At 40.6% G+C, this 16,801-nt stretch overlaps 1 protein-coding gene across 5 annotated transcripts in view; it reads left to right on the forward strand.

Moving 5' to 3' along the window:
* The window catches only part of nelfcd (negative elongation factor complex member C/D), a 72,465-nt gene that overhangs the window by 11,903 nt on the left and 43,761 nt on the right, over positions 1-16,801 (forward strand). For all 5 annotated transcript variants that reach the window (XR_007264195.1, XR_007264194.1, XR_007264196.1 and 2 more), the window contains exons 3-9: positions 966-1,075; positions 1,853-1,962; positions 3,537-3,644; positions 5,849-6,001; positions 6,875-7,005; positions 10,875-11,040; positions 13,482-13,616. Coding sequence is in view for 2 of the 5 variants with exons in the window: in XM_020536103.2 (XP_020391692.2) it covers positions 966-1,075; positions 1,853-1,962; positions 3,537-3,644; positions 5,849-6,001; positions 6,875-7,005; positions 10,875-11,040; positions 13,482-13,616 (913 nt within the window). In the remaining 3 variants the exon portion in view is untranslated. The remainder of the gene's footprint in view (positions 1-965; positions 1,076-1,852; positions 1,963-3,536; positions 3,645-5,848; positions 6,002-6,874; positions 7,006-10,874; positions 11,041-13,481; positions 13,617-16,801) is intronic.

Genomic DNA, 16,801 nt, shown 5'->3' on the forward strand with positions numbered 1-16,801 from the left:
GTCTGGCCTCGGCGATGTAGAGGTCAGTGCGCCATACTACAACTGCACCTCCCTTGTCTGTGTTTTCTCTCCATTTTTATCTTAAGTGGTTAATACATTTGTTGTTCTCCTGTTCTTTGGCAGACATCCAACACAACGCTTATTTCTTGAGATTCTACTACTTATTTAACCAAATCCAAACACTGGTGCATACACCCTTCTGAAAATCAATAAAACCTTTTGGCACCTGTTCTTGTTTGATAGAAGCCTTTCATTCATTTGAAGACACTTTTGATCAGTGATAGTCCCAGAAACAACCCCAAGTGATACTCATTTCCAACTACTGTGAGGTTTTATCTGTTTTTCAGATTCACCATTTCCTTCATCTGGCTAGTTTTTAATTGAAGTTGCTACCATTCCCTTTTTTGTCTCTTCTGTAGTTACATTGTCAAGGGATTTCTGGAGAAAAAAATAGCGAGCGATTGTACGTCTTGTGAGTTTGTAGTATGTATTCCTCACCACAGTGTGGCACCAAACTTCTAACTATTGTATCAGTGGAAGAATTTCAAATCCCAACATTCAACAATGCTCATTCTGGAGATGTAACCTTGATATTGAATAGGTATAAACTTAACATATGAAACTTCGGTCGAATTTCAATCACGACTCACCCATGCTGAGTGAAAATGGATCATTTACTGTTTTTGTTCTAGAACTTAGTTATTCTTGGGGCGTAGTCAGCCTGAGAAGCATTTTGGTGTTCCATCTATTGTAATCATGTTTGGGTCTGGTTATCCCTTTTCATTAGTGACATAACTTCTGGACTGCTCCCCTATGAAGCCTTTCAGGAAAAATAGACACAAACTATATGGCAGTCAGAGTGCGACTGTCATCTCCAAAATTTACCCATTAAACTGAATGCTGATCCTGTGCTGTTTGGTTTGTGATGGTATCTGACCCTGATCGTAGTGTTTCATTTTTTCCAGATATTTCCAGGCAGGGGGTTCTCCGGAACATGTGATCCAGATGCTTTCTGAGAATTATACAGCAGTAGCACAGACTGTAAACCTGTTGGCAGAGTGGCTGATTCAGACAGGTAATGGCTGGCCTGCACTGGATAATCTAACAAAGCTGAACAAAACAAGTTGCATATATTTGATGTATTGAAGACAACTTGCTCATCGCTTTTTGTGGAGGATATCAGGTTCTTTCAGCTGTGGCTCCGAGTGTGCTGTGCTAAGCCTTGGTGCTCTCAGAAGCTGTCACTGGTATTGAAGAGAGGTTCAGTTTCAGCCCTCCTCTGAGGTTCTCTCCCACACAAATGTGAATTAGAGGCAGTTTCTGGTTTTTAACCTCGCCCTGGTTGGAATGCACCTTGAGTTGACATTTCAGAACTATTTCACCCTTTGGTAAGCTTCCTGTACCTCATTCAAATGGCCATTCTTCCTCATGGTCGGCAGACCAATTGAACATAGAGGGGAAAATAGTCCGCACTAATTCCATTCTCGTCCTTTGAACACATGCACCTTTAGCAGCATTTACTAATTAGTGATCAGGACTTGGGATCCTAACAGGTTTTTACTCTCCTTGACCTGTTGGAAGGAACTGAAGCGAAAGAGAGAGGTCCAACCACCCAACTCTCTGAGAGGTGGCTGGAGCTGGTAGGGATGTCCTCTGGCTTTATTCTTTTTGACTCACTGATCTGGATTGTGAGGTCCAAATCCTTTGGTCAGGTTGAGTTAAGTTGTATCCAAAGTCTTCGAATTTTAGTGAACTGGACTTGTTCTCTCATCACTATTTGTAGCAATGCTGAGTTATGTTGCTAAAGCACAGCTGCGTTCCTGAGATCTATTGCAATTTGTATCTCTTTCAGGGGTTGAGCCATCACATGTTCAAGAGACTGTTGAAAATCATTTGAAAAATTTGCTGATCAAACACTTTGATCCTCGGAAAGCTGATTCCATATTCACAGAGGAAGGAGAGGTAATGTTCTGAAGCTTTTCCAAAAGTAGGCTGTGTATTTGTAGTAAATTACATACAAGAGAATGGTTCAAAGAGGAAAAAAAAACCACAACAGACCCTTTGCATCAGTTGGTGAATCTGAATTCTATGGTGTAGTTTTAAGGCTTTATCTAAATACAGATGCTGGAGCCTCTTCCCAGCTCTGCCATTCTGTATGTGGCCATAAAGGAGTTCCTAGTTGCATTGCATCGTGTTACCCCACTTTCTCACTCATTCCATGTAGATAGACTTGTGTGATAGCCTCAGCTCATTCACTGAGCACTTGTCTTTGGCACTGAATATGCAGGAATCCAGGACTTTGCGTCATTGGAAGTTAAGTAATTTAATTGATGATGTTGAGACTTGGAAGTGGATTAACAAAAATATTCCTGACATATTTTCTACTATGGCAAAGATTAATCTGAATTTAAATGGCATTCTGACATACATGGTATTTTCTAAGGCTGAGAGTTTTCTGTGTAGTTTTCTTTCTCCGCCATTTATTATGTAACAGCCTGTCATTGCTCTCAAGTGTAACTTTCAGCTGAGGTAGGTTGGGAGAACAGGAAATTATTTGCACAAGGTGCTCAAATGTAATTCAGTCTCGTAAAGTCACACGATGTATTTCCATTCTTAATCGTTTTGCCCACATTTGTAATAGAAGTTGCCAGTTTAAAGTTTGCGTGTTGTAATTTCATGCTCCTGGTAGAGGTGGGATGCAGTACGTCTCTTGGTGGAATAGCGTAATTTGGCAGATTTGTGTGATTAGCTATTTCTTATACTTTGAGAACTTGAGTAATGTTGGACCACACCACCAAATGATGTGAATCAGCTGATCAATGGTCCTGAATATTCCACTGGAGTTATTTAGTCTAAGCCTGGAAAATACTGTGTTGCTGGAGTGTAAAATCCCAATGTAGGAGATCAGATGCTATTAATTATGGCTGCCATATTCTATCTGAGCATACACAGATGCACCCATGATGTCATGCCATCAGGAAGTGATTTATAAACAAGGAACAAGAGTAGGCCACTCTGCCCTTTGAGGCCTACTCTGCCATTCAATAAGATCATGGCTGATCTGATTTTAATCTTAGCTCTACGTTCTTGCATACCCTACAATAATGTTTCACCCCTCTGGTAATCAGGAATCAATCTATCTCTGCCTGAAAAGTATTTAAAGACAGATTTTTTTGATCAGTAAGGGATTCAGTGGTTATAGGAAAAAGTAGGGAAGTGGAATTGAGCATTATTAGATCAGCCATGATCTCATTGAATGATGGAACAGGCTCGTTGGGCCGAATGTCCTATTTCTTCTACTATGATTCAAGAAGTACTAACTTGGCTGCATTGTGGACATCTTAAGGTTGTGCTATATATTTGTAAGTTTCCAATCACCTTTGTGTTGTGTTTGTGCAACCCATGCATGTCCTGTTTGATTGTCCATCAGACCTGGCTTCTGGCAGTCATTTAAGCAGAATGACGCATGGAGTTGCCACCATAGTTGCTGATTTGCACTGAATGGCTTAACTGTCAAGAATTCTGTTTTGTTTCAGACCCCAGCCTGGTTGGAGCAGATGATTGCTCATGTGACTTGGAGAGACCTCTTCTACAAACTAGCAGAAGCTCACCCTGACTGTTTGATGCTGAACTTTACTGTTAAGGTACAGCCATTCTTGTACTGATGTTCATGCTACTTACAACACAGCAACAATGCATCTATATTTGTTCTCTCAGTTGCTCTTTGTAGTAGTCAGTTCTACTTTCAAAACATTCTCTGGGTAAAGATGTTCCTCCTGAATTTCTTTGGACTTTCTGGTGATTATATTTTATCTATAGTCCTAGTTTTAGACTACCCAAAGAGCAATGAGAGAGACACAAAAATTAGGAGCATGAGTAAATATAAAGACGTAAAAATTAAGAGTAGGTGTAGGCCACCTCCTAGGTAGTAACTCATTCCCTGAAGCCTACAAGACACAAGTGAGGAGTGTGATGGAATATTCTCCACTTGTCTGAATGAGTGTAGCTCCCATAACGCTGAAGAATCTAGATACTATCTGGGACAAAGCAGCCTGCCTGATTGGCATCACATCCAGAAACATTGACGCCCTCCACTGCCGATGTATAGTAGCAGCAGCATGCACCATAGAAATTCACCAAGGCTTTTTGGATACACCTTCCAAAACCTACGACTACTACCATCTTGAACAACAGGGCCAGCAGATAAATGGGAATACCACCCCCTGCAAGTTTCCAAAACACTCACCATCCTGACTTGGAAATATATTGCTGGTTCCTTTAGTGTCGTTGGACCAAGATCCTGGAACTCCTTCCCCAGCACCATTTCATGTCTACCTACACCAAATGGACTGCTGCAATTCAAGAAGGAATCTCACCACCACCTTTTCAAGGGCAACGATGTCTGGTCGATGACTACTGGCCCAGCTAGCAATGCTTGCATTCATTAATACATTTTTTTAAAAATACGTGGTTAGATAGAGAGTAAAAATATTATGTCACCACTCCCAGGATAGATACAGTACAGCGTTAGCTGCAGAGCAAAGCCTCCTATACACTGTCCCGCACGAACATTCACAGGACTGATACAGCGCAGAGTTAAATAGAAAGTAAAGTGCCCTCTACACTATCTCATTACCATTCCTAGGGCAGGTACAGCACTGGGTTAGAAACAGACTAAAGCTTTGAAATGTCCGGTTGGTGTGGCTTAGCCCTGAGCTGAAATGAGCATTGTAATATTTTTATTTAATATACAAATTATCCTGAACTGGATAAATAATTAAGACCAATTTGTAGATGTCTTTCGTATCAAAGATGTGTGAAATATAGGACTGTTTTTGATGGAAATTTTAGAATCCCTGCAGTGTGGTAACGGGCCATTTGGCCCAACAAGTCCACTCCAACCATGTAAAGAGCATCCCACCCAAGCCAATCCCCCTACCCAATCCCTGTAACCCTTCATTTCCCATGGCTAATGCATCTAACCTAGACATCCCTGAACACTATGGGTAATTTAGCATGGCCAACCCACCTAATCTGCATATCTTTGCACTGTGGGAGGAAACTGGAGCACCCAGTGGAAACCCACGCAGACATTGGGAGAATGTGCAAACTCAACACAGACAGTCGCCCGAGGGTGGAATCGAACCTGGGTCCCTGGCACTGTGATTCAGTAGTGCTAACCACCTAGCCATCATGTCACCCCAATATTTAAGCTTTCTGACCCTGGATTTAAAACTTACATCTCAAAATTTAGCGAGAAAGTAAAAGTATTGCTGAGCGTGATACAGCACTTCGACAATGTTTGACCCTCCACTTTTGTCTTTTCAGCCAATCTGTTTCATGCTGTAGTCAGAGTACTTGTAGCTTGCCTCAGCACCCACAAGATTGGAACAATGAGATAAACCTTCCAGAGTTCCTATTAGTATTCCATTATCCACTGATTCCTCATGTTAATGAGACAATGTCAAGCGAAGACACAGTTGGGCTCAGCTTTTCCATGCAGTCAGGATAGCCAGCTGAAATTCACTGTCTTGTCAGATATATGGAAGTGGCAACTTGAAAGGGAAAGAGAACACTTGTTTAAACTGTAGCCCAGCAAGAGAGAGTATATTTGGCAGAGGAGGTTGAGGAAGGAACTGGTATCAAAGCTTTTATTTTGTCTAATCCTAAGATTGCAGGAATAGTTTGGTCTAAATTTATTCCTGCTGTAGCTAGCTGCTAGTCACCAGGTCATCCAAGATTAGAGGAGGAGGACTGACTGTCTTTGGTGTCTTCAAATAGTACTTCAAGGATTCTGCTGAAGGTGTTGACTGATATCCTTTCCTGCTGTCTCTTTGTCTTACTACAGCTGATCTCAGATGCTGGATATCAGGGTGAAATAACCAGTGTGTCGACAGCCTGTCAGCAGTTGGAAGTTTTTTCCCGTGTTCTCCGCACCTCGCTTGCCACGCTTATTGATGGGGGTGAAGAACATCTAGAGAAAAACCTGCCTGAGTTTGCAGTGAGTGTGACGTGACAGCTAACCGATGTTGTTTTGCAGTTATGTTCTTTTGGGGAATGGAAGCAATGATACTGAACCCTCTGTTACACAAAACAAAAACAAAATGTGGATATGTGATGATTTTGAAAGGTCGTGTCCTAAATGGCAAGAAGAATGATTCGGTCCTTTTCTCCTCTGCACTATCCTTTGCAGGCTTTCAATCCCAGTGAAGTATCTCCCCTACCTTTACTTTAAAATTCCTTACTAAACTGCCAGTGTCACTCGTGTTTCCTTTTGGTGACCTATATATTCATCAAATGTAATTTATCTTCTCCCGCTGAGACATGTGAACAAACTAACTCTCACACTGTTTCTTACTGAACCTGAAGAAAAGTTGAGTCTTTTTTCAAGTGATGTCTGTTTGGACTATTAACACAGCTTAAGGCTTCTTTCCAGCAACTGTCCTTCAGCTGGTACGAATCTTTCTTCTGTCCATCCGCCTCTGCAGCTCATAATGGTCCTAATTAATAAACACCCCAGCCATTAGCTTACTAGATAGCTTATCTAGTTATTGAGCTTAAGTCTCATGATTTTATGGAACAGCTATCTTTAGCTCAGTGTTTCAAATTACTTTCTGACTCTTTTTAAAAAGAGGACATTTGTAACATCGAAAACCAAAAACCCACTTATCTCTACTTTGGAAAGCAAGTTACGAAATGATAATTCATCATTCTCAAGCTTCCTCTCAGTCCTAGCACGTTGCACAGGCAACTATTCTTCATGAATGAGCTTGGATTATTACTATAAGCAGGCAGTTTGCAGCAAGCGCAGCATTAACACTTAGGTTCTTGTGTAAGGCATTTTCAGCAATCCTGTGCTTTGTATATTCCTCAGAAAATGGTATGTCATGGAGAGCATACATACCTGTATGCTCAGTCTGTAATGTCTGTCTTGGCCCAGGAGGAACAAGGTGGAGCAGCTGTCCGACGAATTGCGCAGGAAGTTCAGAGATATGCACATGAGAAGTAAGTACATTAGAAATCCTAGAAATCTTTGGGAAATTTCCCAAAGACTCTTTTTGTTCAGATATGTGCTGAAAATTCTTTCCTCACTGATTTACTATCCCATTATTCCTAAAATGCTAAGGGTACAGTTTGATGGGCACAGGTCAGCGTGGTCGCTCAGTGGTTAGCGGTGCTCCATCATAGCACCAGGGACCCGGGTTCGATTCCGCTCTTGGGCAAATGTCTGTGTGGAGTTTGCACATTCTCCCCGTGTCTGGGTGTGTTTCCTCCCACAATGCAAAGATATGCAGGTTAGGTGGGTTGGCCATGCTAAGTTGCCCATAGTGTCCAGGGATGTGCTGGCTAGGTGGGTTAGGTATGGGAATTGCAGGTTAATAGGAGTAGGGTTGGGGGGTAAGTCTGGGTGGGATGTTCTTTAGAGGGTCGGTATGGACATGATGGGCCAAATGGCCTGCTTCCATACTGTAGGGATTCTATGATTCAGGTCATCTTGCATTCCTTACACCATGCAGCACAGGTGATATGTTATCATGGACATTGAGTCTAGTTCTTGCTCAACATTCCTACAGTATCACTGTCATGGAGCAATAGGGCATGCATTGAGGGATAGACAATTTAGCTTCTTGAGCCTGTTACCCATTCATTGAGATCACAGCAGATCTGCACTGTTAGTCCATATACTCATCTTTTCCCCACATTCCTTAAGAGCTTTGACAAAACTTATCAATCCCAGATTTAAATCTAACAACTGATCCAGCATCAGAAATATTCGAACTTTGACTGCTGAAATGATGTAGGAGTGTTTCCTATTTTTACTCCTGAAAAGTCTGGCTCTAACTTTTAGATAATGGCACCTAGTTCTAGACTCCCAACCAGTGAAAATAGTTTCTCTAAAGAAACCTCCCTGCAGTAATGAAACCTTCAATCAACCCTCCCTTTTACCTTGAAATTCTAGTTACCATGTCTGCAGTTTGTACAATAAAAATCAGAAAATTTTGGAGTTACTCAGCAGACCTAGCACTATCTGGAGAGAGGAAGAGTTAATGTTTCAGGTTGTTGACCTTTCAGCCACAAATGTTTCTTGACCTGCTGAGTATTACCAGCAAATTCAGTTTTTATTGCACATTTGCAACACTTGAAGTATTTTGCTGTTGCATTCGTGCTTACTTTCTATAATCACTGCTCAAAACTAAATTTTAGAAACCAGGTATGATTACAATCAATCTGCATTTTATTCCCTCCAGGCCTATACGAATCAGTAAAAACCAAAAGAACTGTGGATGCTGTAAATCAGGAACAAAAACAAAGTTGCTGGAAAAGCTCAGTAGGTCTGGCAGCATCTGAGGAAGGGTCACCGGACCCGAACCGTTAACTCTGTTTTCTCCTCCACAGAGGCTGCCAGACCTGCTGAGCTTTTCCAGCAACTTCGTTTTTGTTCCTATACTAATCAGTGATGCCCAGACCATTCTCCGTATTCAATGTGAGATTTAAGTAGGGTTTTGTATACCTGAATCATGACTTCCATTGTTTTATATCCTCGATATCAAGATATTTTTTCTTTCTGCTGTGATATTTTGATGATCTATGTACCTAGACATCCACATATTTTCAGACCTCCACTGGTCTTGTTTTTTGGGTTGTGAGTATTAGCTGCACAATCCTACTTTCCTTTGAGAACAATTCAGAGTCAACCATACTGTTGAGAGCCTGATTTTGTTTCCTAAAGGATCTTAGAAAACTGAGAAGAGTTGTTAGAATGATCGACAGTATTCCAGATTTATTGATTGAACTTAAATTCTACCAGCTGCTGTGATGGGATTTGAAACCTCCTCAGAGCAGTAGCCTAGGTCTCTGAATTACTAGTCCAGTGGCGTTATTACTGCACCACTATCTCTTCCTGGTGTGGTATTTTCCCATTTATAAAGTACTGTGTGTCCTTCTTAGGTCCAAAGTGAATACCTCACATTTCCTATGCTGACATTCATTTGCCATTGTTCAGCTCACTCAATTAATCTATTGATAAATCCCCATCTTACAATCCCAGCTATCAAAGCGTCAACAGGAAATTTTGATCCACGATTTTCTATCCCATCAATTAAGTCATAAATCAATTTGGATATAATTGAGGCCTCAACACAGTTCCTCGTGAGATAATGCTAATCACTTTCTTCCAGTTAGAGTTCTTGCCTGTTATCCTTTCTCTCTGCTTCATTCCACTCAGCCATTTTTTGAACCATGTCAAGAACTTGCCTTTATGAACAAGAGCTTGCCTTTACAAACAAGAGCTTTAGCTTTAGCTAGCAGTCTGTTATGAGGCACAATATCAAGTGTCCTGTAGAAGTTCATATGAATAATACACACAGATATTCACCTGGCCACTATTTCAGTTAACTCTTCAAAAAATTCAGTCAGCTTTGTCAACTACAACCTACCCTTTAGATTTCCTTTGAGCTCAGAATTTTCAAGGTATTCAGTCTCTAAGGTTAGTTATAAAACAGACAGTTTTCTGACAGGAGCAGTATTAGTGATTTATAATTCCCTGCTTTCCCTCTCTTGGCTTTCAGCTATTCGAGATTGATAAATAGTGATAAAGTACAGGGATCATGGCTGTCAAATTCTTTCGCCATTCTCCCTCCACACATGTTCCACCACTACAGTATAGTCTAGAGCGAGACCATCGTATTGGTGGTCCCAGGGCCATCCAGTCCCTGGCGACAACCCCTGAATTTCCTGGTTTTGGCAAGTATTATGTTAATTGGTCCTTGTTACCTGCTACTGTCATAGTAGACTACCGTTAGAATTGCAAGTGAACTGATGGAAGTAGTTCTGTGAGTTATTTAAACAGAAGCAGTCAGATGGGAGTGAGTAGTGTATTGAAACCTGCACTTGCTGTTTTGCTTTTCCTCTCTCTTCGGCTCCTTTTCTCTGGGTTACTGTTCAAACAACCAGCTTTGGAAATGTGAAAACTCCTTTCTTGTTTCTCTCAAACCCAAAAATCATACTCTTCCCACATTTCTCAGAGGTGCTGATTGTTGCTGGGATACGGTTTCATTGACATTGGCCTCCCTCCAGAACCCCAGAACCTGTTAGTCTCTGTTCAACAGACTTAGTTATGAGGAATCTGATTCGAGTCTGTCATCAGTCAATATCCATGGAAATACATTTTCCAGCAGGAATTATTTGAAATAGATAAGTGAGAGAGAGAGACTTATATTCGTATAGCACTTTTTATGACTGCATGATGCCTCAAGGCATTTGACAGCCAAAAAAGTATTTCAAATTATTGTTGCTGTTGTAATGTAAGAAATATGGCAAGCTTCCACAAGTGGAGGTGTGATAGTCTCTTCTTCTTTCTCTTTTTCTTTTGTTGATTGAGGCTTAAGTATTGGCCAGGGAGAATTCACCTGCTCTACTTCAAAATAGAAAAGAGCTGATGACATTATCTGCCTGAGGGGCTAGATGAGGTCTTGTTTTAACGTTCACCTGAATGTTAGCATTTCCAACAGTTCAGAACTTCCTCAGTACTGCACTGGAATGGCAGCCTTGATTTTTGACCTCAAGTCCTGAAGGAGGACTTTAATCAGAACTATCTGAGTGATGTGAATTTGCTTCCAACTGAATTGAGGATGACACTGAGAAATGCAAATGCTGCCTGATGTTTTCCTCTGTAACCCTGGATATGAGGCCGATTGTCCCACTGCAAACAGGATCAGCAGACCCAGCATAGTTATGGGATCGCCCTACCCACCATGATACCACACCCAATCCCTTGTTGTTTGGTAACTTCAAACACACATTCTCAGCTTTTTGCACAGTCTTTCTTTTGTGATGTTGGAAAAAGTAATTATCTTTGTGCTGCCTTCTCTCAGAGGTCATGATGCCAGCCAGATCACCTTAGCGCTGGGCACTGCTGCATCCTACCCCCGAGCCTGCCAGGCACTGGGTGCCATGCTGTCTAAGGGAGCTCTGAATCCTGCTGACATCACTGTCTTATACAAAATGTTCACGAGTATGGATCCACCTCCTGTGGAACTGGTAAGAATAGCACTGAAAACTTGCACATATTTAATTTCTCAAGTAATTTCTCTCGTGTCTTGTCTTGAGCCCAGATATGGTTCCAGGAGCTTGCATCCCCCAGGGAGGCCTGTGTAGTGAGCTATTCAATTGTGTGATGCACCATAGCTAATCTTAGTACTGTCCACATTTGTGCAGTTTCTAGCAGGAGACACTGAATCCCATTCTTGTCCAAGAAACCTGTTTGGTTTGTTTAATTTTACGGAGTGTGCGTTGCTGAAGTCAAAATGGCTAGCAAAAATGGCCACCATCTACTCACTGCAAATGCCATAGCAGACCATAGCAGAGCTTTCTTTGCCAGGATGACTTGCATATGATGTCTTCAGTGAAGGAAACCTTTCTCCCAATTCTACCGTCTATTCCAACTACAGTCAAAAGTCAGCAATGGGATTGGGCATATATTTGAAAAGCTCACCATTTACATATCAGTTTTGGGCAACTCAGATATAGGGTACAGGGTAGCAATGGCCTCATGGTATTATTGCTGGATGATTAATCCAGAGATGCAACTAATGTTTGGTGTCCTGGGTTCAAATCCTGCCTTGGGGCAGGTGGTGAAATTTGAATTCAATTCCAGTCTGGAGGAAAGAGTCTGATAATGACCATGAAGACATTGCTGATTGTCAGGAAAAACCCATCTGGTTGACTAATGTCCTTCCAGGGAAGGAAACCTGCCATCCTTACCTGGTCTGTAACTCCAGACCCACAACAATGTGATTGACTTAACTGCCCTCTGGGCGATAAGGGATGGGTGGTAAATGCTGGTCTAGCCAGTGATGCCCTCATCCCATAAATGAAAAACAAAGATAATTGAGATAAAACAAAGATCTGCAGATGGTGGAAATCTGATACAAAAACAGATGTTGCTGGAGGAACTGAGCAAGTCTGGCAGCATCAATGGAGAGAAAGTACAGTTAATATTTTGAGTCAAGTGATCCTTCTTCAGACTTGATAGTAGTTAGGAAAAGGTGGTATATATGCTGAGGATCAGGGGTAAAGGAGTGAGCAGATAGGTGGAGATGAAGCCTAGAGAGAGACAAAAGGATGGATTGTACTATGCCCAGGAAGGGAAAAAAAGGCTTATAGTGGGGATAAACATGTAGGTGAAAATGGGTTGGCTGTGCTGAAAATAGCCCATGACATGACATGACATGACATGACAGGGCCTGGGTGCGGGGGTGGGTAAAGGACATAGAAGAAGGTGTTCAAGATCTAAAATTATTTAATTCAGTGTGAGTCCTGAAGGCTGCAGGGTCCCCAAGTGGAAAATGAGATGTTGTTCTTCCAGCTTGTGCTGAATCTCGCTGGAGCATTGCAGCAAGAATGACAGAAATATTGGCCAGGGAAGACAGTTGTGTATTGAAGTGGTAGGCAACTTGAAGTTCATTTTTGTAGACGGAATGTGGACAAAACGGTTGCCCAGTCTGCATTGATGTTTAAGATATCACTTTCAGTTGGGTCATGTTGACCTGACCTAGTTAAAGGCACACAAAGACAGGAGTATAGGGTGCCTGAAATTATAAAGTAGATTCAGTTCATCATTAAGACACTGATGCATTACTGTAAATTTCTAAAGAAGGGATTAAAAATTAAAATAAGATGCTAGAAGTAAACAAACAGAAAGATGAGCTTTTCCAGAGTTCCCAGTGAAAGTTTTTCAATGTTCCAGCTTTGCAGTTTTGCAGTTTTGTCTTTGTATTATCAAAGTGAAGTGTGGTATTCGTATGATTGAAAATGTTCACAGAAAGATTACATTACCACAGAATATTGAAACGATCTTGTTTGTATTATAATAAAAACAACTTGTCCTACATCAAGAGCATTTTGTAATTATCTTCTTTGTTTTCTTGATTTTTACAAGCTGTTTTTACATTCCTGGCTACTCTCATTGGGAACACTTTGTTATGCCATGCTGTAGGGATGTTCCAATTGATTTGAGTGGTTTGTCTCCAGCCTACAGTGCGAATATATGGGCACTGCATCTCTGTTCCAGGCAGCTGCTGTTCCATACCCTTGCAGTGACGTGGCACTACAAACCCATGTTTCTGCATGGTTTCTGTGCCACTAGGTGATACATTTGACAATAAATTAAGCCTTTGTTTTAACTCTTCGTATTCCAAGTATCTCATTTATTGAACTCCTTTAACAGCATTAGGCAAAAAATCTGACATGATACTACATTGGATACCATCAGGGGAGTTATCCTTAAAGAAATAGAATTTTACTTATGTTTTGTATGTGCAAATATCTCTGACAAAGTTTGAAAATATGTGTCTCAAACTGTGACCAGAAATCCTATTCTGATTATTTTTGATTTTTGATTATTCATTACCTCCCTGAAAAATGTGCTTTCATACCCAGGCATGTCTAAATCTAACTTGATCCTTTGTGTCTCCTTTTAGATCAGAGTCCCTGCCTTCCTGGATCTTTTCATGCAATCCCTCTTCAAACCAGGCTCTAAAATCAACCCTGAGCATAAACACAAGTACATCTACATCCTGGCCTATGCAGCCAGTGTGGTGGAGTCATGGAAAAAGGTCAGCTCTATATTTCATATCTCTGATATCAGTTGGAATGATGCCTTCAGGACTCAGTACATTCATGTAATAATATGCATTATGTCAGCAGACAGAACGTTTATGCAGTAGTGCATAGACTGTTCTTTGCACATATCTAATTCATGAACAAGTTAAAAGGAAGACCTGATGATTGGTTATTGAATTCTACAACCTCTCTTCCATCACAACCTTTTTTATCTCTTCCTATTTTGTCTTTGTTATGTGGGTTGTTATTCCTTTAAGTTTTTCTTGCGTTTTCCATCTGTACTTATTTCCAAGTGCATTCAACTGAGGTCAGGCCTCGGCCCATTCCCAGTCTTCTATCCAACATCGTTCCTTCCTCAGATTTTAAAACTGGCAAACTCCTGATCTCTCAATAATTGGCATCACCAATTCCCAATTTACTTCATCTCTTGTACTCCAACAGAACTGGGCAAAAGAGGAAAAATGAATGAATAAAGGTCGTTGTTTTCAGGATGTAGCTAGCCACTGCTAAGACAGATAGTGCCTTGGCAGTAGAACGGAAGCAGCAAGGAAAGGACATTGCTAAGAAGTTTGTCGTGGGCAATCTGCAATTAATAGCAAAATTACCTCCATATTATATGTTTATGTATCGTGTCTGGCAGCCTATCACAACTCGGACATCATCTTTAATGCAAAACAGCCTTCAAACAGGAAGTTCAATTGTTGAACTAGAGTGAAACGTTTTCCAAACAATTTACTGACTTCCAAGTGACTTGAGAGCAATTTAAAAACAGGAGTGAAGAATGAGCTAGCAGCTAAACATCACCATGGTGTTTCGGACTATCCATACCTAAATTCTTGGGAAATCTACTAATTTATTTAAGAAAGCGTAGATTTGTTTGTTTTAACCGATTATGATCTGACATGATTTTGCAGAAAAAGTGGGAGATCAAGATGTTAGAGTAGATTCACTGGCAGAAAAAACAAATTTGAATTTTTTTATTTGTTGGCAACAAATACTTGGGGGAGTGCAGATCAATTGATATTAAAGCTGCATTTCTTTGGGGAGACCAGCTGAAGATGGAACTATTTCTTTGTCCTCCAAAAGAGGCAGCAAATTCAGTGAAGACACTCTGGGAATTAAATAAATGTGTATATGGCCGAAATAATGTTTCCAGCTTGGTATTTCTCAGTAAGATCTGTTTCATTAGAATTGGGTTGTCTTCAGTTAAAAGCAGACCCTGCCATTTTTATTGGCATCATAAGGGTGAGCTTTCAGTTCTGTTTATGTTGCATGTAAATGATTTTTTTTCGTGGGTAGGAGCAGTGAATTTGAAAACATTCTCAGAAATGAGCTTAAAATAGAATTCAAATTTGGAAATCAGGCTTTTGGGGTGTTTATGTGCATTGGATTGGAAATCAAGAAGAATGGATCAAGTGTCACTTGCATCAGCAACCTTGTTTGGAAAATGTTAGTCCCAGTGCTATTTGTAAAGTGGGGCTCTCAGAACTGAAATGGAGAAGTTGTGAAGTCTGAATTTTGTTTTAAATCACTCATGGGAGATGGGTGTTGCTGGATGGGCCAGCATTTATTGCCCATCCCTACTCACCTTCGAGAAGGTGGTGATGAGTTCCCTTCTTGAACTGCTCTAGTCCAGGTCAGTTGGACAGCTGAATTGATACTCAACAAGGCCAGATCCTAATTTTCAAGTATTATATTGGAGTACAACTATGAAAAATCTCAAGATGGAAAATTTATTTGGGTGTACAAAGCATTTTTAAAAAATGGAGTACTGTGATTTGAAATTTACATCATTGGGAGATGCCAGGAGCATGAAACTTCTTGTTTTCCTTCTTATGCTAATTATTGAGACGGTTTCTTGAGTACAAGGAGGATTTATATTTTTCTTTTGGGAAAGGGATGTAAACATAGCTGTTTAGCTTAGAAAACTAAAAAGATCAGAGGAGTCGTAAAAGGTCCCTTGGCGGGAGAGACTTTTGCTGTTGGTGAGGTGCTGGATATAACTTTTCTTTGTGAAAATATTGGAAGAGATTCTAAACAGGGAATTAGCGGCAATATCCATTAAGTGCTAAATGGATAATATGCTTCAAACAAAATTTTTGAATGAGAAAAGACCGAGGATCAGTACTGCAGTGTCAAAATAGATGGTGGAGAAAGCACCAAATTCTAGGAAATTGTTAGATATACTGGAGAAAAGATGCTTGGAAATTTAATGTGCATAGGGCAAATGGGAAAACAAAGAATGGGAATGTAATCTGCAGTCATGTCTGTTTTGCCTCTTTTTATCATCCAATATGGTGTGAAGGAATACCGGAGACCTAATGGAATGAGGGAATGGCTGATGGATAAATAGTTGAGTTTGAATTGGTTTTTGATAAAGAGAGGTCATAATCATTGGGATGTGATTTTAATGGGGTATAAATATAGCTCTCACATAAAAGTATGGACTTGAATTCTGTTTTAGCACAGTTGTCTTTTGGAATATAATATTTTTAAAAGAACAAATAAATTGAACTGATCAAATACCATGACATTTTGAGTATGAATTTAGAATTCTTCCACCCTGGAGTCAGAAGATCATACGTTCAAGTCCTACACCTGTACTTGAGCATGTAGTTTGACTGGCACTCCAATGCAGAGCTGAGGGATTTCTGCATCATCAGAGATGCCGTGTTTCACTTCTGACAGTAAACCTACTTCAGTGATCATGGTAACATTTTTGGATGTCAAGGAGATTTTTGAACTTTCTCCGTTGGAGATGATAATTGCCTTGTGTTTGTGTGACATGATTTTTACTTACCACTTAACAAATCAAGCCTGAAAGTTGCTCAGGTCTGGTTGAATGTTGGCACCGATTGTAGAATAGAACGTTGCAATCACCAGCAAATAGCCCCACATATGATTGACGAAAAGTCATTGGTGTTCGCAACAGAACAGAGTTGGGTCTAGGATGTTGCCTTGAAGAACTGTTGCAGCAATATGCTGGTACTGAGATTATTGACCTCCGATAACGACAGCCATCTTCTTTTCAGCTGGGTATGGTTGCAGCAAGTGTGGCATTTTACTGATTCCCAGTGACTTTAGTTTTGCTAGAGCTGCTTTGTGTCACACCTGGTCAAGTACTGTGTGGATGTTGTGGGCAGCCACTCCCATCTCATTCTGCAGAATTCAACATTTT

The sequence above is a fragment of the Rhincodon typus genome, chromosome 19 (genome assembly GCF_021869965.1).
Source record: "Rhincodon typus isolate 14 chromosome 19, sRhiTyp1.1, whole genome shotgun sequence".
NCBI lineage: Eukaryota > Metazoa > Chordata > Chondrichthyes > Orectolobiformes > Rhincodontidae > Rhincodon > Rhincodon typus.